General features: G+C 45.6%; 1 protein-coding gene across 1 annotated transcript in view; it reads left to right on the forward strand.

The window, feature by feature from the left end:
- The window catches only part of CHAC2 (ChaC glutathione specific gamma-glutamylcyclotransferase 2), an 86,347-nt gene that overhangs the window by 45,385 nt on the left and 19,415 nt on the right, over positions 1-21,547 (forward strand). Inside the window, exon 2 of the mRNA XM_082252008.1 lies at positions 8,689-8,724. Coding sequence (XP_082108134.1) covers positions 8,689-8,724 — 36 coding nt within the window. The remainder of the gene's footprint in view (positions 1-8,688; positions 8,725-21,547) is intronic.

Below are 21,547 nucleotides of genomic sequence, written 5' to 3' on the forward strand. Positions count from 1 at the left end.
CGGCCACTGCATATAAACGGCCGGGTGGGATCGTCCTCTTTCTGAATGGACGTTCCTGAACGTCCTTCAGAAGGATGGAGATCTCGTGGCCGCGTGCTCACGCAGCTGCGTGATCCTGGTGTGCCTGTGTCCCCAGGATACAGCGCAGTAGGGCTCTGTGATTGGCCTTCCTGATCACATGATGGCCGTGTCCAATCACAACCATCATGTAATGTCAACACAGCCCTTGTAACGGTGATCAGCGCTGCTTCTCCTCACACAGAGCCTTTTCGGTGAGGAGAGGGGGCGAGATCTGTGCTACCAGCCGGGGATCAGTAAGTTTTGAGCTGTTTTACTGCTTTTTTACTCCCTGATCACCCAGCTAGTGCCCCAACACGTTGAAAACACCTGTGTCACATCTGTCCCAGTAAAATAATCTGTTACAGTGATCTGGCACAACTGACGGTGCTACTTGGATATTGGACCTCTGTTTGTGGCCAGGCTGTGGAAAAGTCTCACACGTGGTATCGCTATACTCAGGAGGAGTAGCAGAATGTATTTTGGGGTATAATTGCAAGTTTATCTATGCCATGTGTAAGAAATACAGTGGGTACGGAAAGTATTCAGACCCCCTTAAATTTTTCACTCTTTGTTATATTGCAGCCATTTGCTAAAATCATTTAAGTTCATTCTTCTTCCTCATGAATGTACACATAGCACCCCATACTGACAGAAAAACACAGAATTGTTGACATTGTTGCAGATTTATTAAAAAAGAAAAACTGAAATATCACATGGTCCTAAGTATTCAGACCCTTTGCTCAGTATTTAATAGAAACCCCCTTTTGATCTAATACAGCCAGGAGTCTTTTTGGGAAAGATGCAACAAGTCTTTCACACCTGGATTTGGGGATCCTCTGCCATTCCTCCTTGCAGATCCTCTCCAGTTCTGTCAGGTTGGATGGTAAACGTTGGTGGACAGCCATTTTTAGGTCTCTCCAGAGATGCTCAATTGGGTTTAAGTCAGGGCTCTGGCTGGGCCATTCAAGAACAGTCACGGAGTTGTTGTGAAGCCACTCCTTCGTTATTTTAGCTGTGTGCTTAGGGTCATTGTCTTGTTGGAAGGTAAACCTTTGGCCCAGTTCCAGAGCCCTCTGGAGAAGGCTTTTGTCCAGGATATCCCTGTACTTGGCCGCATTCATCTTTCCCTCGATTGCAACCAGTCGTCCTGTCCCTGCAGTTGAAAAACACCCCCACAGCATGATGCTGCCACCACCATGCTTCACTGTTGGGACTGTATTGGACAGGTGATGAGCAGTGCCTGGTTTTCTCCACACATACCGCTTAGAATTAAGGCCAAAAAGTTCTATTTTGGTCTCATCAGACCAGAGAATCTTATTTCTCACCATCTTGGAGTCCTTCAGGTGTTTTTTTAGCAAACTCCATGCAGGCTTTCATGTGTCTTACACTGAGGAGAGGCTTCCGTCAGGCCACTCTGCCATAAAGCCCCGACTGGCGGAGGGCTGCAGTGATGGTTGACTTTCTATAACTTTCTCCCATCTCCTGACTGCATCTCTGGAGCTCAGCCACAGTGATCTTTGGGTTCTTCTTTACCTCTCTCACCAAGGCTCTTCTCCCCTGATAGCTCAGTTTGGCCGGACGGCCAGCTCTAGGAAGGGTTCTGGTTGTCCCAAACGTCTTCAATTTGAGGATTATGGAGGCCACTGTGCTCTTAGGAACCTTAAGTGCAGCAGAAATCTTTTTGTAACCTTGGCCAGATCTGTGCCTTGCCACAATTCTGTCTCTGAGCTCTTCAGGCAGTTCCTTTGACCTCATGATTCTCATTTGCTCTGACATGCATTGTGATCTGGAAGGTCTTATATAGACAGGTGTGTGGCTTTCCTAATCAAGTCCAATCAGTATAATCAAACACAGCTGGACTCAAATGAAGGTGTAGAACCATCTCAAGGATGATCAGAAGAAATGGAAAGCACCTGAGTTAAATATATGAGTGTCACAGCAAAGGGTCTGAATACTTAGGACCATGTGATATTTCAGTTTTTCTTTTTTAATAAATCTGCAACAATGTCAACAATTCTGTGTTTTTCTGTCAGTATGGGGTGCTATGTGTACATTCATGAGGAAGAAGAATGAACTTAAATGATTTTAGCAAATGGCTGCAATATAACAAAGAGTGAAAAATTTAAGGGGGTCTGAATACTTTCCGTACCCACTGTAACTTGGCAATATGACAATTTTGTGGGGGGGATCTTCATTATCCAAACTATTGTGGGCAAAAAATTGCAACTTCAAAAAAGGTAGTTTTAGTGCCGGTTCACACTAGTACGACTTGTCAGGCGACTTATCAGCCTGACAAGTCGCGGTCAGTTGTGTAATACAGGAACGGTTCTAATAGGAGCGACACAAGTCCTGTACTACTTCGGGGCGACCTGGAGCGATTTGCAAAGACATTCATTTTATGAAGTCCGTGCAAGTCGCGCCGAAGTTGCGCTGCACGCGACTTCACAGGTCGCCCCCAAGTCGGATCGCCATAGTGTGAATCGGCTCTTAAAGTTGGACTTGGTCAGCAGCTTTGGCCAATTTTTTGCATTTTTACTATATTGTTTGTCTGTCTATTAGTGAAGGTGATTTCTTGGTTTTTATTGTTAACTGATTTACAGTTGTAAACAAAAAGTGCCAGAAAAATCCTGGTCTTCAGGTGGTTAAGGCTGGGTTTACACTAAAGCAATTGCAGATGTCGCATGGTGTGGCTGAAATCACATCACATTCGCACCAAAATGTTGCAGGACCCTTTTTTATTTTTTTGTCCGCACTGGAATCTGATCGCATGGGTGTTCATAGTGAACTTGTGGTTCATAGTGTGAACCGAGACTAATGCCCCATACACACGTGCAGATTATCTGCAGACTTTTGTCTGCAGACTTACCAAAACCATATAATATGAGGTCAAACCTAAACACTTTCAATTTGTATGCAATCTGGCAGGCCCTTGCACTACATAGAAAAGGTAAGTCTGCAGACAAAAGTCTGCAGATAATCTGCACGTGTGTACGGGGCATTAGTGAATCACAGATGCAATGTCAGGCTCCTGCAGACACTTCCGACAGCTCTCTGCCCTAAATACGGGTATAACTTGTTACTGCTGGTGAAGCTATCATTTAAACTTCATACACGCAGACATTTTTATCATGGGTTATATGCGCTAGAGTGCAGAGCCTTGGATTGGTATCTAAAAAGCATTTAGCACAATTAAAAATGACCTTTGTTAAAGATCTGTGGACGCAACGCGTCAGCCAGGCGTGGCTTTGACATTGTTTTAGGCAGGTTTCTGCAGGAACATTGACAGGCTGCCTATGTGAGCTCTGTGTATCTGCATATATTTTTACAGAAATTTAAAGTGCAGCTTTTTTTTTTTTTTGTTAATATCCCAGCATGTGCAGTGTTTTTTTTTCTTTTATTTGGGAGTCTTATCGGGCCTTTTAAAGGGAAATCAGCAGAGAAAAAGTGGATCAGTGGTTCATTGAAGGACATCTAAGGAGGCTGATTGCAAAGCTGTATTAGACCCAGTGGCGGCCGGCCCATAGGGGGCGCAGGGGCGCCGCCCCCCCCCCCCCCAAAAAAAGAAAAAGAAAAAAAAAAGATTTAAAAAAAAAAAAAAAAAAAATTTTTGCCCACAAGGGGCGCCCGTCTCATTGGTGCCTATGGGGGTGGGGTTTTCCACCCGCAGAGGCGCCGATAGACGGCCTTCTGGGGCGTAACTGTAGCGCAGAGCTCTGCGCTCCACCACCCCTCTTTCGGCGTCCGCCGCATTGGTGCCGATGGGGGGTGGGGTTTTCCACCAGCAGAGGCGCCAATTGGCGGCCTTCTGGGGCGTAACTGTAGCGCAGAAAAATGCGCTACACCACCCCCTTTTGTGATGTCTTGGATCATGATTGGTCCAGACTCCAGCCTGGACCAATCATGATTCAGGACATCCATGGTGACCTCGTTGGGGGCGGTGCCGGTGCGTGCATCAGTCACTCACCGTCACCGCCCGGTCACTTTCCCGCCGCAGCCCGCGAAGAAGAGGAGTCGCGAGGAGGGGAGAAGCCGCCGCCAGGAGCCGAGCAGAAGAGGACGGACATCAGAGTCGCGAGGAGGGGAGAAGCCGCCGCCGCCGGGAGCCGAGCCGTCGCCAGGTAAGTGCCTATTCCACCACCTGCGCCATGCCTGTGCCATGCCTATTCCACCACCTGCGCCATGCCTGTGCCATGCCTATTCCACCACCTGCGCCATGCATGTGCCATGCCTATTCCACCACCTGCGCCATGCCTGTGCCATGCCTATTCCACCACCTGCGCCATGCCTGTGCCATCTGTGCCATGCCTATTCCACCACCTGTGCCATGACCTTACCACCACCTGTGCCATGACCTTACCACCACCTGTGCCATGACCTTACCATCACCTGTGCCATGCCTGTACCATCTGTGCCATGCCTATTCCACCACCTGTGCCATGCCTGTACCATCTGTGCCATGCCTATTCCACCACCTGCGCCATGCCTGTGCCATGCCCATTCCACCACCTGCGCCATGCCTGTGCCATGCCTATTCCACCACCTGCGCCATGCCTGTGCCATGCCTATTCCACCACCTGCGCCATGCCTGTGCCATGCCTATTCCACCACCTGCGCCATGCCTGTACCATCTGTGCCATGCCTATTCCACCACCTGTGCCATGACCTTACCACCACCTGTGCCATGACCTTACCATCACCTGTGCCATGCCTGTACCATCTGTGCCATGCCTATTCCACCACCTGTGCCATGCCTGTACCATCTGTGCCATGCCTATTCCACCACCTGCGCCATGCCTGTGCCATGCCCATTCCACCACCAGCGCCATGCCTGTGCCATGCCTATTCCACCACCTGCGCCATGCCTGTGCCATGCCTATTCCACCACCTGCGCCATGCCTGTACCATCTGTGCCATGCCTATTCCACCACCTGTGCCATGACCTTACCACCACCTGTGCCATGACCTTACCACCACCTGTGCCATGACCTTACCATCACCTGTGCCATGCCTGTACCATCTGTGCCATGCCTATTCCACCACCTGTGCCATGCCTATTCCACCACCTGCGCCATGCCTGTGCCATGCCTATTCCACCACCTGCGCCATGCCTGTACCATCTGTGCCATGCCTATTCCACCACCTGTGCCATGCCTGTACCATCTGTGCCATGCCTATTCCATCACCTGTGCCATGCCTATTCCATCACCTGTGCCATGCCTATACCATCTGTGCCATGCCTATTCCATCACCTGTGCCATGCCTGTACCATCTGTGCCCTGCCTGTACCATCACCTGTGCCATGCCTGTACCATCACCTGTGCCATGCCTGTACCATCACCTGTGCCATGCCTGTACCATCACCTGTGCCATGCCTGTACCATCACCTGTGCCATGCCTGTACCATCACCTGTGCCATGCCTGTACCATCACCTGTGCCATGCCTGTACCATCACCTGTGCCATGCCTGTACCATCACCTGTGCAATGCCTGTACCATCACCTGTGCAATGCCTGTACCATCACCTGTGCAATGCCTATTTCATCACCTGTGCCATGCCTGTACCATCACCTGTGCCATGCCTGTACCATCTGTGCCATGCCTATTCCATCACCTGTGCCATGCCTATACCATCTGTGCCATGCCTATTCCATAACCTGTGCCATGCCTGTACCATCACCTGTGCAATGCCTATACCATCACCTGCGCCATGCCTATACCATCACCTGTGCCATGCCTATTCTACCACCTGTGCCATGCCTATACCATCTGTGCCATGCCTATTCCATCACCTGTGCCATGCCTGTACCATCTGTGCCATGCCTATACCATCACATGTGCCATGCCTGTACCATGACCTCAAAGTCATGCAATTTTTTTACCTCGTTTTTTGCCGCGAAGCAATACCTATTACATTTTTGTTTTTGCGCCCCCCCAAAAATTTTGAGCACCAGCCGCCACTGATTAGACCTCGTTCACATTAAATGTGGCTTTGAAATCATGCAACTTCATCTGAAATCACACAATTTCAAAGCCACATGTCAGTGCGACTTTGAAGACATCTGTGTGGCTTCATGCCCAGGTTTCTATGCACCCAAGTAGTGCAGGAACTACTTTTTCAAATCAATGCGGCACCGTAAAGTCGGCGTTGCACTGATTTGAACAGTGACTTTGCCGACAATATGGTGCGACCTTGTCGTGAGATTTGACAAGTCACTCCAATGTGAAACGAGGGCTGAGACCTCTGTTTAAAACATTGAGGTCCACCCCAGGAGGTGGGGGGCACACCTGGAGAGCACAGTGGTGGTGGAAGTATTTTATTGATCATTAGGCCCCTTTCACACTGTCCATCGGACGGACTCCGTTTATCTCAGCGGGGGAATCGACCCGCCGATCCCCCGCTGAGCAGGAGGATGACAGCTGTGTCTCCGTGCGGTGTGCAGAGACACAGCTGTCAGTTCCCCATGCATCTCTATGGGGGAAATAGGATGGGAACGGGTGGAAAATAGGGTTTCCATCCAAGATTTGACGGATCGGATTGGATGTCAGCGGACATGTCTCCGCTGACATCCGATGCATGGGGTGACCGTTCAGATCCGCCAAAAAAACGGACAGACGGATCTGAGCGGTCCGCCTGTGTGAAAGAGCCCCAATTCATATTTATAGGCGTGTTATTGGTATTATATCACATTGATTTTCACAGTTGTTATGGTAAATTTAAGAGATAATTTAACCCCCTCATGCCTAAGCCTTTCTGACACTTATTGCTTGTATGTTAAAATCAGTATTTTTTTGCTAGAAAATTACTTAGAACCCCCAAACATAATAAAATAAAAATATATACTTATTTAGCAGAGACCCTAGAGAATAAAAAATAAAATGGCGGTATTGCAATATTTTATGTCACACTGTATTTGCAAAGCAGTCTTTTAAATGTAATTATTTTTTTATTTTTTTTAGAAATACACTTAAATTAATAAAAAAACTAAACTGTAAAGTTAGCCGAATTTTATTGTATAATGTGAGAGATGATGTTACGCCGAGTAAATAGATACCGAACATGTCATGCTTTTAAAATTGCGCACGTTCGTGGAATGGCGACAAACTACAGTACTTAAAAACCTCTTCTTTTTTTTTTTTTTTTTTTTTTTAATTTCTTAACCACTTCTGGACTGGAAGATTTTCCCCCTTAATGACCAGGCCATATTTTGTGATAAGGCACTGCGTTACTTTAACGGACAATTACGGGGTCGTGCGATGCTGTACCAGTGTTAATTTCGTCGACTAAAACGTTTTCGTTGACTAAATTAACACAATTTTAGTCGACTAAAATATGACTAAAACTAAAATGGCATTTTAGTCATAAGACTATAACTAAAACTAAATAAAAAATTGACATCATCAAAATGAACACTCCTCTGCTGGCCATTTCTATATCGTCAACACAATTCCATCCAGAGCATGTAATAATAGCACATTAAAGTTTAAACATATATTGCACCACCGCATACGCATAAGTAAGGGGCATCTACTAAGCTGCTGAAAACTAAACAATTAAGAAAAAGGCTTTTCTTATATTTTTCCCTAATATTTAATGTTGGTAATATATTCAGGTAATATGTGCCATTACAGCCAATGGAGTTTACAGCAGTGTTAATTTCGTCAATGAAAACGTTTTAGTCACCACTTTCATCACCGGCATTTTTCAACCGACGAAAACGAGACGCAATGTATAGCACATTTTCGTAAAATGACGACAACTATGATGAAAATCAAATCTGTTTTCGTTAACGAACGAAAACTAAACAAGAATGTGAGGCAGGGACGTTTACCCAACTTCCGGTTTTCATGGAGCTCCGTCTGTGTGGCGTCTGGCGCGGCGTGCCCCGTGACGTCCGACATGAGGAGTGTACTACTACAAGAGAGTCGACTCGAGACCAGTCACATGACCACACCAGAGCACTGCAGCTGCAGCACTACAGCCAGACGCGCCAGGCCCGACTCATCAAACGGCACTGGCACTCGGCCACCACCACATCCAGAGCAGAGCACCCACTGTGAGTTAACAGCCAGGCCAGCTTTTACTGAGTCCCCTCAGACCACTCACCAGTCACCACTGGCATCCAGTTCCGCCATACATCCATCCAGGACTGTGTGCGTGCATATAGGCCGCTGAGGCCCGTCCGGCCCATCCTGTTCAACAACTTCAGTGCAGAGTCAGACCAGAGACCACCCTTAAACCTGAGACCCCCATCCAACACTCTGAGCAGCACTGTGTGCACTCACTGCACTGACTGCAGGCAGCAGCATTACAGGCCTCCTCTCTGACCATGACCATTTAGATGACTAAAATGAGTTTTAGTCGACTAAAATGTACTGGACGTTTTAGTCGACCTTCTCGGTTCTTCTTCTTTCTTGTTTCTTTTTCTCTTTTGCACTCTTGCTCTACAGGTCAGCCCCAGTTTCCTCACCTCAGATCACCCCCAATTCCTGCACCTTTCCTTTTTGCTCTCTTGCTTTTCCTGTCTTCTCTCTGCTCTCCCTTACCTACACTTTTCAAATACAAAAGAAAATTTGCCAAGAGAAGCTCTTTAATAACCCTAATATTTGCCTTTTTTTTTCTTTTTGCAGCCTGGAAGAGTGGTCACACTTGTGGAAGATCCAGAGGTAAATACTTTTGTTTATACTGGTGTGGGCTGTGGTTCAATCTGCCAGCTTTTATGTTACTACTGGCCAATTGACCCATTAATATGTTAGGATGTCTCCATGGTCCTTAGAAAGGTGTATGGGGCAGGAGGGGGTCAGGCAACCTGCATCGCTACAAGGATGCCCATTGAGGTAACCTTGTATTCGGCAGGCACTGTAAGAGTTTTTTCAAATACAAGTATCAGCCTGTGTAAACCCGTCCACCATTTTTCTTTTTTTTTAGTGATGTGACCATTACCCCATCATGCAATAGTATATCCAAATACAGTTTAAATATTTTTTGAGACAGAGCTTTTATTTGATGGTATTTTTTAACCGCCAGTATTTCTTTTTATTATATAAAGGAGCAAAAATAAAAATAACCCTTTCCCTTGCTTTCTGTTATAAAACCTATATAGGAAATAAAATGCTGCCTATCCATAGTGTGCACAACACATTGAACCAGAAGGCTGATTAGGAGATTTCCAATGGGATATCTTAGAGCAATAAATAGGGCGATGGAGTAGCCTCTGAGATGTCCCATTGGAACACTCCTGACTGGCCTTCTGGTTCAATGTGTTGTACACACTACAGACAGGCAACATTGCAGCGGCCCTGATGATGGGGGGGGTCCTGGTGGTAGAGTGTTGCGAGGAGTGATTACAAATTGTGGGTTCTGCTGGTGAAGTGGTGCTGGAAGCAGAGTGTTTACAAATTGGGAGTCCTGGTGGTGCGGGGAGCAGAGTGTTTACAAATTGGGAGTCCTGGTGGTGCGGGGAGCAGAGTGTTTACAAATTGGTGGTGCTGGAAGCATAGTGTTTACAAATTGGGGGTCCTGGTGGTGTGGGGAGCAGAGTGTTTACAAATTGTGGGTTCTGCTGGTGAAGTGGTGCTGGAAGCATAGTGTTTACAAATTGGGGGTCCTGGTGGTGCGGGGAGCAGAGTTTTTACAAATTGGGGGTTCTGGTGGTGTGGGGAACAGAGTGTTAACAAATTGTGGGTTCTACTGGTGAAGTGGTGCTGGAAGCATAGGGTTTACAAATTGGGGGTCCTGGTGGTGCGGGGAGCAGAGTTTTTACAAATTGGGGGTTCTGGTGGTGTGGGGAACAGAGTGTTAACAAATTGTGGGTCCTGCTGGTGAAGTGGTGCTGGAAGCATAGGGTTTACAAATTGGTGGTGCGGGAAGCATAGTGTTTACAAATTGGGGATCCTGGTGGTGCCGGGAGCAGAGTGTTTACAAATTGGGGGTCCTGGTGGTGTGGGGAGCAGAGTGTTTACAAATTGGGGGTTCTGCTGGTGAAGTGGTGCTGGAAGCATAGTGTTTACAAATTGGGGGTCATGGTGGTGCGGGGAGTCATGGTGGTGCGGGCAGCGGGGAGTGTTTACAAATTGGGGGTTCCTGCACATGCTACTGATGTAAGAACTCTGGATCTTTCTGGCAGAGAGTTCCTGCCCAAAAAAACTATGTGGTCCTGATATACAGTGCCGTGAAAAAGTATTCATACCCCCTTGACATTTTCCACATTTTGTCATGTTACAACCAAAAATGTAAATGTATTTTATTGGGATTTTATGTGATAGACCAACACAGTGTCACATAATTGTGAAGTGGAAGGAAAATGATAAAGGGTTTTCAATTTTTTTTTTTTTTTACAAATATCTGAAAAGTGTGACATGCATTTGTGTTCAGCCCCCTTTACTCTGATACCCCTAACTAAAATCTAGCGGAACCAATGACCTTTAAAAGTCACAGAATTAGTAAATGGAGTCCACCTGTGTGTAATTTAATACATCTGTTCTGTGAAGCCCTCAGAGGATTGTTAGAGAACCTTGGTGAACAAACCGCATCATAAAAGCCAAGGAACACACCAGACAGATCAGGGATAAAGTTGTGGAGAAGTTTTAAAGCAGGGTTAGATTATAAAAAAAAAAAAATATCCCAAGCTTTGAACATCTCACTGGGCACTGTTCAATCCATCATCCGAAAATATAAAGAGTATGGCACAACTGCAAATCTACCAAGACATGGCCGTCCACCTACACTGACAGGCCGGGCAAGGAGACCATTAATCAAAGAAGCAGCCAAGAGGCCCATGGTAACTCTGGAGGAGCTGCAGAGATCCACAGCTCAGGTGGGAGAATCTGTCCACAGGACAACTATTAGTCATGCACTCCACAAATCTGCCCTTTATGGAAGAGTGGCAAGAAGAAAGCCATTGTTGAAGGAAAGTCCCAAGAAGCCCTGTTTGCTGTGTCCTCCACATGGATTCCCACAAACTGCAAACATGTGGAAGAAGGTTCTCTGGTCAGATGAGACCAAAAGAAAAAAGAGACCAAAATTGGCCTAAAAGCAAAACGCTATGCATGGCAGAAAACGAACCCTGCACATCACCCTAAACACACCATCCACACCGTGAAACATGGTGGTGGCAGCATCATGTTGTGGAGATGCTTTTCTTCATCATGGACAGGGAAGCTGGTCAGAGTTGATGAGAGGATGGATGGAGCCAAATGGGGTACAATCTTAAGATAGGCAGATCCCTTGAGAACGTGCATGCACACGCAATATGTCGGGAGGGGGCCTACACACTGACGCCACCACCACCGTGTCCTCATGCTGGGAGCAGCGGCCATCCTTTGTCTCTGTTTTTTTTGGCCATTGTTTACATATATGCTGCAGTCTAAGTATTAACGATTTTTAATAGGAATGCACCGATACGACTTTTCTAGTCCCGATACCGATACTGATGCCTGGCTTCGTGTATCTGTCGATACCGATCCGGAAGTATTGTTTTGTTATTACAATTGTGCATTCAAAATCTAAAATATCATGTAATCAAACTCAAAATTAAAAAGAATAAAATGTAGCCACAAGAAAAAAAAAAAACAGTTTATTGCTTGAACATACAATAGCAATCAAACAGTAAACATTGTAAAAAAACAAAGTGCAAAATCCTGCAAACAGGAATTTAAAGCGGTAGTATACTCAAAAAAAAAAAAAAAAACCCTGCAAGACAAAGGCATAATGAGCTAGTGTGCATCGCATACTAGCTCATTATGAAATACTTACCTTAAAACGAAGCCCCGACACAGACCCCCGGACACCGCTGTGGGAGCAGACCTGATCCCTCGGTGTCTCTCCCGGGTTCGGCGGCTCCGGCGCTGTGAGTGGCCGGAGCCGCGATGACGTCACTCCTGCGCATTCGCGCGGGGGATTAACTTTCCGGCAAGGAACTCTGAAGGTCTGCCGGAACTTCAGAGCGCATGCGCCGCTAGCGCCAGTGGCTGCATGCAGTGCAGGTTTAGGAGATATTACAGGTAAGTCTTATTATAGACTTACCTGTAGGTAAAAGTCACAAAAATTGGTATACTACCTCTTTAAAATGCAGCATACAACATAGCAGCTGAACCTGAGAAATTCTCGGTGAGAACTGAGAATAAACTAAAAAGCTGGTCGAACAAAAACCACTTAATCACACATACAAATAGCATGTAAATTTGTAAACATGTAGTCCTGTGTCACACCACCATCACAATTTGATGGTGGCGTGTGACAGTGACACTGAACTACTTGTTTACATTACAAATGCTATTTCTTTGTGTGATCAAGTTGATTCACACATGACACGAACATACATGACCAGTAAAAGGTCACTTAATCAGCAATGGCAAATTCTTTCTCGTGAAGACAAGCATTTCTGCTCTCTCTGCTCAGAAGTCTAGTCTATTTCTCTTCTCATCCACAAAGTTGAAAACAAGGTCTTCTGAGAGCTCTTTTGTGCGAGGCATCATTCACTTGAGGCAATGCTTCTTGTGAAAAGCAAACCCAGAACTGGTGTGTGTTTTTTATAGGGCAGGGCAGCTGTAACCAACACCTCCACTCTCATCTCATGGATTGGACTCCAGTTGGCTGACATCTCACTCCAATTAGCTCTTGGAGATGTCATTAGTCTAGGGTTTCACATACTTTTTCCACCTGCACTGTTAATGTTTACATGGTGTGTTCAATAAAAACATGGCAACATTTCATTCTTTGTGTGTTATTAGTTTAAGCAGACTGTGATTGTCTATTGTTGTGACTTAGATGATGATCAGATCACATTTTATGACCAATTTGTGCAGAAATCCATATCATTCCAAAGGGTTCACATACTTTTTCTTGCAGCTGTGTGTGTATGTGTGTGTGTGTGTGTGTGTGTGTGTATATATGTGTGTGTATATATATATATATATATATATATATAATATATATATATATATATATATATATATATATATATATATAAAATAAAATATGTGTGTGTGTATGTATGTGTATATATATATATATATATATATATATATATATATATATAATCTCTATCTTTATTCAGCCTCAGGTTTTTTTAGTGTCATCAAATCAAGTGTTAGAATTTCAAAATCTTTAAATTTACAGCATGGCATCTCATCAAATACAGTAGTGTTATAGTGGGGAGTAAAAAATCTATAATATAGATAATGAATGACCATGACAATTCATTTATTAGGTCTTCTATATATGATAGATATTTTATTCTCCTCTCCACAATAACATTGTCTTTTACTGTATTTGATGAGATGCCATGCTGTAAATTTAAACATTTAGAAATTATAACACTTGATGGGCTAATGTAATAATTAGGTTACACAATCTTATCTTACCTGTCTTTATATCTCGGGTCCAGCAGGGTGGCAAGTGCATATAGGGGTTCATCTTCCACAGTGTCGAAGAGTTTGTTGACAGTTTGAGGCAGGGTTGTTTTCATTGTTTTGATGCCCGTATCCGCATTGCCTTCTTTAGCAAGGATGCGTTTGAGGATGGTGACAGTTGGAATGACGTCACGTCAGCGGTGGAGGCAGACGATGAGCTTACTTTCCTTGTTAGCTCTTCAAATGGTGCTCAAACAATGCTCGTTTTTTTTTCTAGCAAAGCCCACTGGTTAGTGGTGACAGTTGGAATGACGTCAGCGGTGGAGGCAGTTGATGAGCTTACTTTCCTTGTTAGCTCTTCAAATGGTGCTAAAACAATGCTCGTTTTTTTTCTAGCAAAGCCCACTGGTTAGTGGTCAGTGTACTTGGCAGGTCCTCATGGTCAGCAATGTAAGCACAGAGGACTCACTTCTGTTCCAGAAGACTCTGTATCCTCAAGTATGTAGAATTCCACCTTGTTTTGTCTTCTTGTTGCAGGCGTTTAGGTTGCATTTGCATCTGGAGCTGGATATCTTGCAGACTTGAATACGCAAGTTGAGACTGTTTTAAATGCCCAATTTGTCTACCGGTTGCAATGGCATCGCTCACACTCCGTTGTGACAGTATTCCTTCATTGACTACAAGCTGCAAGCTGTGAGCAAAGCAGCCTAAGCTCCGTACCCCCATTTTGTCTATGGCCTGTTTCATGTTGCTTGCATTTTCCTGGAGTATGACATGCATTTTATTCAAAGGAATGTGCCACTGGTCAAGTATTGCCTTAATTGTAGCTGAAATGGTATCGCTGGTGTGTGAACCATGAAAGTTTTTAGCTTGAAGCATTGAACGTGTACAGCTCGTGTCCAACCAGTGGACTGTTAAACTTAAAAGTGACATTGGACACACATCATAGCTTCATATATCTGCAGTAAAGCTCATAGCCTTTATATCTTTAATCTCTTTTTTGAGACGTTTTTTTGTACAGTTCTGGCACTGCGCTCTCGGAAAAATACTTGCGTGATGGAATAGAGTACCTAGGCTCCTAGTGTTCCAGTAGGCGACGGAAGCCCTCATCTTCAACAACTGACATTGGTTGAGCATCTAAAACAATGAATTCCAAAACTTTCTGTGTTATTGCTGATGCTTTCATACTTTCCATCTGAATTTTTCGCGTCATTGCATAAGTTTGTTGCTGCTGGACTGTATTGTCCGCTCCTTTTTGTTTTGTTGAGCTGCAGGAATTCAGCGTGCTCCTTAGCGTGGTGTTTCTGGATGTGCTTGATTAAATTGGTAGTATTGAACTTTGCAGTTATACCACCTCCCCTCGAAACCTTTACCTTGCAGACATTGCAAACAGCCGTGGAACTAGTTGGCGTGGCAAACGTGTAAAATCTCCACACAGCCGACTCTTTGGCGCGCTCCATACCCGACACACACGTGAGGCTGATTAATGACGTAGGTTCTGCTGCGACGAAACCCCGGTTTGGCCCGTGGATCTGTTAATTTTTCCGATCCCCGATCCAGCTATTTCGTCAGTATCGTGGACGATATCCGATCCTAATATCTGATCGGTGCATCCCTAATGTTTAATAAATACTACACTATGTGAGCATCAATTTGGCTCCCTCTTGTTAGCTTTCTTTTGCACAGTGCCAGTCTCCCATGAGGTTCACCCTGCTGATTACAACTATGAATAGGAGGTCACCAGGCTCTAGGATAATATTACAAGGCTCATAGTGATTTGATATCAGAATGGTGAAGGGATACCACAGTTAAGGAGCACTGAGCAATACTCTCGGATCTTCAGGTTTATGATTATATGCGATTTCACATTTTCTCTCTGGTGAGGGTTTTGGTACACCACACGGTCATGATTGATCTTTGGAACCTATTAAGGACTTTCTACCTAAAAGGATTGATTGCACATGAGATCATAACTATTTAATATAGGGACATTCACTATATTTGTTATTTTGGGGTTTATTGAAGGTTGTATAGTCACCTTTAGAAGTGCTGGCTGCTTGTTAAATATTATCAGGGCTCACTTATTTCATTTTGTTTAGAAGAAAACCGGTAAGTCTGCAAAAGACTTGAGACTGGGGCAGAGATTCACCTTCCAGCAGGACAACGACCCTAAAATACAGCCAGAGCTACAATGGAATGGTTTAGATCAAAGCATATTCATGCTTTAGAATGGTCTAGAACCAAATCCAATTAAGAATCTGTGGCAAGACTTGAGAATTGCTGTTCAGATGCTCTCCATCCAATCTGACCGAGCTTGAGCTATTTTGGAAAGAAGAATGGGCAAAAATGTCCCTCTCTAGATGTGCAAAGCTGCTAGAGATCCCCAAAAAGACTTGCAGCTGTAGTTGCAGTAAAAGGTGGTTCTACAAAGTATTGACTCGGGGGGGGGGGTGGGGGGTGAATACAAATGCATGCCACAATTTTCACATATTTGTAAAAAAAAAAGTTTGAAAACCATTTATCATTTTCCTTCCACTTAACAATTATGTGTCACTTTGTGTTGGTCTATCACATAAAATCCCAATAAAATACATTTACGTTTTTGGTTAGAACATGACAAAATATGGAACATTTTTAAGGGGTATGAATACTTTTTTGAGGCGCTGTAATTGGAGGAGAAGAGCTGATTGATGGCCATGCAACTGGAGGAGAAGAACTGATAATGCCTGCTGCAAAGACCGCATTCACCAAAAGTGCAGTGAGACCTTTCTTTTAACAAGAAGGTCATTTATTTCTGGTGAGTGATCCATTATATGGGTTGTCAGCGCTTGAAGCACAGCTGCTAGGAGTTGTCTTATTTTTGACACGGTGTCGGTTTTTATACAAGAGGAGTGAAGATAAGACTATTATACAGATGACTTGCTATAAATGCACTTTGTTTACATATGGTTTGCACAAATTGGAAAGCACCATTTCTCTATCGTCCATTGACAGACGCAGCTCTTATGCTTCTTAACCATTGGGTTATGTGACATCTACAGGGGCTATCCCTTCCAGCATAACCCCCACACATACTCTGCCACAAGCCAGTTTATTGCTGCCTAGTGAAGGAGTGTCTGAGTTGGCGACACTTTCTATTCGTTCGCCCTATTTGGTCGTCCACAGAGATAAAGTGGTTCTCCGACCTAATCCGTCTTTTCTTCCTAAGGCGGTGTCTGATTTCCATTTGAATGAAGATGTTGTTTTGCCTTCACTCTGTCCTCAGCCGAAGCACCCCAAGGAAATCGCATTGCATTCTCTGGATTTGGTTCAGGCGATCGGGATTTACCCGTCGGTCACGGAGTCCTTTCGGAAATCAGATTCTCTTTTTGTCCTTACTGAGGGATCTCGTAAGGGTTTGGCTTCGACTATATCCAGATGGATTAGGCAGACGGTCGTTCAGGCTTATTCAATAAAGGGTCAGGGTCAGGTTCCTCCTTTCCCTGTAAAGGTGCATTCTACTAAAGCGCTGAGTGCCTCTTGGGCTTTTCACCTTCAGGCCTCTGTTACTCAAGTATGTAAGGCGGCGACCTGGTCTTCTGTGCATACGTTTACAAAATCCTACAAGGTAGATTTATTGGCATCTTCTTGTGATTCTTTTTTTTTTTTTTTTTTTTTTTTTTTTTTCGTTTAAAAAAAAAAAAAAAAAAATGTAGCAGAAAACAAATTTGCCTAAAATGTTAAATTTTGATTTTCGCTTTTTTTTTTTTTTTTTTTTTTTTTTTTTCCGAGAATGTTATATAGCAGAATGTGAAAAATATATATATTTCTCTAGCGCTCATTGACAGACGTAGTCCTCGGTGATACACCACCTTCGGGTTATGTTGCCTCCACAGGAGCAGGACTAGACAGGAAATTAAAAAGCTCTGGCCACACCCTAGGGGCAGTCCCAGAGGGTATATCCTCTCTCTCTCTCTGCCTCAGCAAATCAGTTATTTTCTGTCTAGTTAGGAGTAAGGACCTAGATACCTTGCTGGGATCTTAGGTCCTGGCAAGATTTTTTTCTTAAAGGATTTTTTAGACAGCTTTTTTTCTCCAGTGTTCCTGTGAGATCTTCAAGCAAGAAAGCTGAACTGGGCGACGGGCTGGATGTTGAGATCCGGTGGTCACCCCAGTTCAGCCTACGAGCGCGTGCAGGCCATAGCTCCGCGCTGGGTCGGCCGCGACAAAGTCCCATTAAAGGACTGACCCCGCGAGTTAAACGTCTCGCTGAAACGCCAAAGACCATGAGTCACGGCATCCATATCGGTCGACAGCCCTCCCGCCCCGGTGGAGAGGGGTACTGTCAGGAGTTGGTGCCCGCCTGGTTCCGGTATGGTGAGTAGTATGTTCCCCCTTTTCCCCTGACGGGTCTTGTGGTGAACGCGGGCCCCTCTCTGTATGGTAAGATAGAGTCCCTCTCTATCCTATAAATGACACAGATCCTCCTACTTTGAGTGTGATTTTATGTGCAAAAAGCCAGGAGGCTTGGTTTGGGAGCTAACAATCTAATTGTATACATGTTAAAAAGATTATAATCTGTGGCATTCTGGGAATCTTACGGTGATAAGAATAAGCTACCTACCAGTCAGAAGCCACGGACATGTAGACTGCCTTCCTAATCAGATCTCCAGCTATTAGCAGGCCTCCCGAATGGCCATGCGGTCCGCCAGGGCCGGTACCGCCAACCACGCCAAATCCCCATGCAGAGAGAGTGTTGTGTGCCCTGCAGCACACCGCTATTCAGTACAGACCGCCGCCATTTTTTTTTTTTTTTGCTGGATCGCACGAGCCGCCATTTTGGCGTAGCCTCGTGTCTCCAGCATGGGGGCGGCCATGTTTGAGGTGATCCAAACACCTCGTGGAGCTAGGGGAGGCGCCGGAAGGCGTGCAGAGGGGCGGAGCCGCCTCCTTTCTTCCTGGGCAGCCAGCCAAAAGACTTCCTGTTTGTCAAGACAGCGCTGTAACCTGTTGCAGTTAAACTCTGAGCATCAAGTGGTGAGCCTGGGGGTCTATCTCTCTCTCTCGATCGATAGGGATCCCTAGCAGGTAACACTAAGGGGCTTTTTGTGGCGCTGGGGGTCTGAAAAAAAAAAAAAAGTTTTTTATTTTTGAATTATATTATCCAGGAAGTGACTGGAATTATCATGGACCCTGCCACACATATTCCCCCACCTGTTTCCCTCGAGGGGGCCACGGGACCCGCCGGTGCACAGAGTGTAGAGTCATTTACAGCAATTTTGGAGTCTATGGTGGCTCGGGTGGAGGCGGCCTGTCAGGGACGGGGGTCAAGGAAGCGACCCCCGCCTACCCCTATACTATCTGACACCTCTGACTCTGATTCAGAGATGGTCACTGCAGTTGCAGGTTCCTCTGCAAAGGCTGTTATCCCAGGTAAAGCCCCCTCAGACAGTGAGGAGGACGCTTCTTCTCCTGCTATAATTCAGGAAGAAGCATTGGTGGACGCACTAGTTGTGGCAGTGCAGGAAACCTTAAAACTTGAGGCTTTACCGGCAGAGGCAACTGAAACAGAGATTCCTTTTGGTACTAATAAGCCCATCAAAACGGTGAAGGTTTTTCCTGTACCCAAATGTTTCGGTAATCAGATTAAAGGAGAATGGGAGCATTCTAAACGTACCTTTACGATTTCCAAGCGTATTGCTAGACGCTATCCGTTTGAGGAATCCATCATTAAGAAATGGACGGTACCACCAGTGGTGGATCCACCTATTTCCAGGCTGAATAAAGCCACGGTTATTCCAGTGGAGGACACTTCGTCCTTTAAGGATCCGGTGGATCGAAAGATGGAAGCAGAGTCCCGCACCATCTTCTCTCTGATAGGGTCAGCATTTAGACCAGTAATTGTTATTGGTCTAGTTTCCCAGACACTTACGGAATGGGCGAAAATGGTACGCCAAGACCTTAGGGGAAAAGATATTCCCCAGGAGACATCTGATTTGATGGAACAGATTATACAAGGGCTACAGTTTATCTGTGACGCAGCCTTGGACACTACTCCCTTATTAGGGCATGCATCTATGTCAGCGGTGATCCTCAGACGTGTGCTGTGGTTAAAATGCTGGTCAGCTGACCTAGGTTCCAAAAAGACCTTGACAAATCTCCCTTTTCAGGGGAATCGTCTATTTGGGGCCAACCTAGATGAAATCATCAAGGATGCCACTGGGGGCAAGAGCACTTTTTTGCCACAGGCTGCTAAAGCTAAGGGACCTCGCAACAAGCGAGGACCTTTCTTTACCGCCCATAAAGGGCGCCCGGCTGGTACTAGCGGGAAAGGCAAGACTCCTCCAGGAGGGTTCAAGAAGGGCTGGTCGGACAAGCAGAGGACCAACCCAGCCAAACCCGAAGCAAAGGAGTACACAGCCTGAAGGTGCCCCCCCACCCGGTTTCAGGGTGGGGGGACGTTTTCACCGGTATTCAGGACATTAGATCGAGCATCAACCACTTCTACCGGTGCGATTCTTCCCTTCCAACATTTAAGTACTACAGGAAGCGGTAGTTACCGTTCCCTGAATAGATCTTTTCCTTTACCTTTTCCTAAGATTAGTCCCTATACCTCACAGGAATCGGATCTGGTTGACCAGATAGGTCAAGTAGCCTCTAGTCGGGTGACTTCGGTCCCTGAGGTTCAACCAGAAAAGATCACCCTTCCTGATAACAATCAGGTATCTGATAAATGTGTGGGAACAGAAAACGACCAGACTTTCTCGGATGGTCGGGGCCAGATACCTCTAGGGACGCCTGGTTCAGATTCTATCAGCGCCAGTGGTCCTAGAAATGCTAGGCTGGCCTCCTCAAGCCGGCCTGGCCGACTTGGACATGCTAGTCGCAGACGTTCCGTGGGAACTTCGTCTCAGGGAGTGTCTGTGGTCTCAAGGACCAATTTACCATCATGCTTTACAGTCGCTGGGTTTAATGGCCTGGCCATTGAGACCCAAGTACTGAAGGACAGAGGTTTGTCTACTTCAGTCATTCCTACCCTTATTAAAGCAAGGAAAGCGACTTCCAGCAAGGTCTATTATCACACATGGAAGACTTATATTGCGTGGTGCGAATCTTTAGGATTTCCTCCACGTACCTATTCGGTGACTCGAATATTGGCCTTTTTGCAACAAGGGGTTGAGCAGAAGCTAGCCTTGAGCACCATCAAGGGTCAAGTTTCAGCATTAGCAATCTTCTTTCAGAAACCTTTAGCTACCAAGTCCTTGGTGCGGAATTTCATCCAGGGGGTGCGGCACCTGGCTCCTCCAGTCCGCGCGCCCTTACCGCCCTGGGATCTTAATTTGGTTTTGTCGGTTCTACAGAAACCTCCCTTTGAAAACATCAGGGAGATTCCCTTGCTTACTTTATCCCAGATGGTGGCCTTCTTGGTGGCTATTACTTCTGCTCGCAGGGTGTCAGAACTGGCTGCATTATCATGCCAGTCCCCATACCTAGTGATTCATAGGGATAAGGTAGTACTTCATCCTAAGCCATCTTTTCTTCCTAAGGTGGTTTCAGATTTTCATCTGAATGAAGATATTGTACTACTTTCCTTGTGTCCTCAGCCCAAGCATCATCGGGAACATACGTTACATTCCTTAGATGTGGTTCGGGCAATCAGGGTATACCTGAAAGCTACGGAATCATTCCGTAAGACGGATTCACTTTTTGTGATCACGGATGGCCCCAGAAAGGGTTTGCCTGCATCTGCCGCGACCATTGCCAAATGGATTAGACAGACGGTGGTACAGGCTTATTCTATTAAGGGTCAGAGTCCTCCGTTCCCTGTTAGGGCGCACTCCACTCGAGCGCTCAGTACTTCCTGGGCCTTTCGCCATCAGGCGTCAGTGGTCCAGGTATGTAAGGCGGCCACCTGGTCGTCGGTACATACCTTTACAAAATTCTATAAAATTGATGTGACGGCATCGGCGGATGCCTCATTTGGCCGCAAGGTTTTGCAGGCCGCAATTTGAGGAGACCGGTGGTCTACCTCGAGGGTTTTTTTCTGTTTGAAAAAAAAAAAAAATGTTTCTCTTTTTTGTTGAGTCTCATCATTAAGGATGAGCATTGTAAACTTCTAGTTGGCACCGGTTGGGCCTTCTAGATTGGGATTTGATTT

The sequence above is a fragment of the Pelophylax lessonae genome, assembly GCF_965119305.1.
Source record: "Pelophylax lessonae genome assembly, chromosome: 3".
Lineage (NCBI taxonomy): Eukaryota > Metazoa > Chordata > Amphibia > Anura > Ranidae > Pelophylax > Pelophylax lessonae.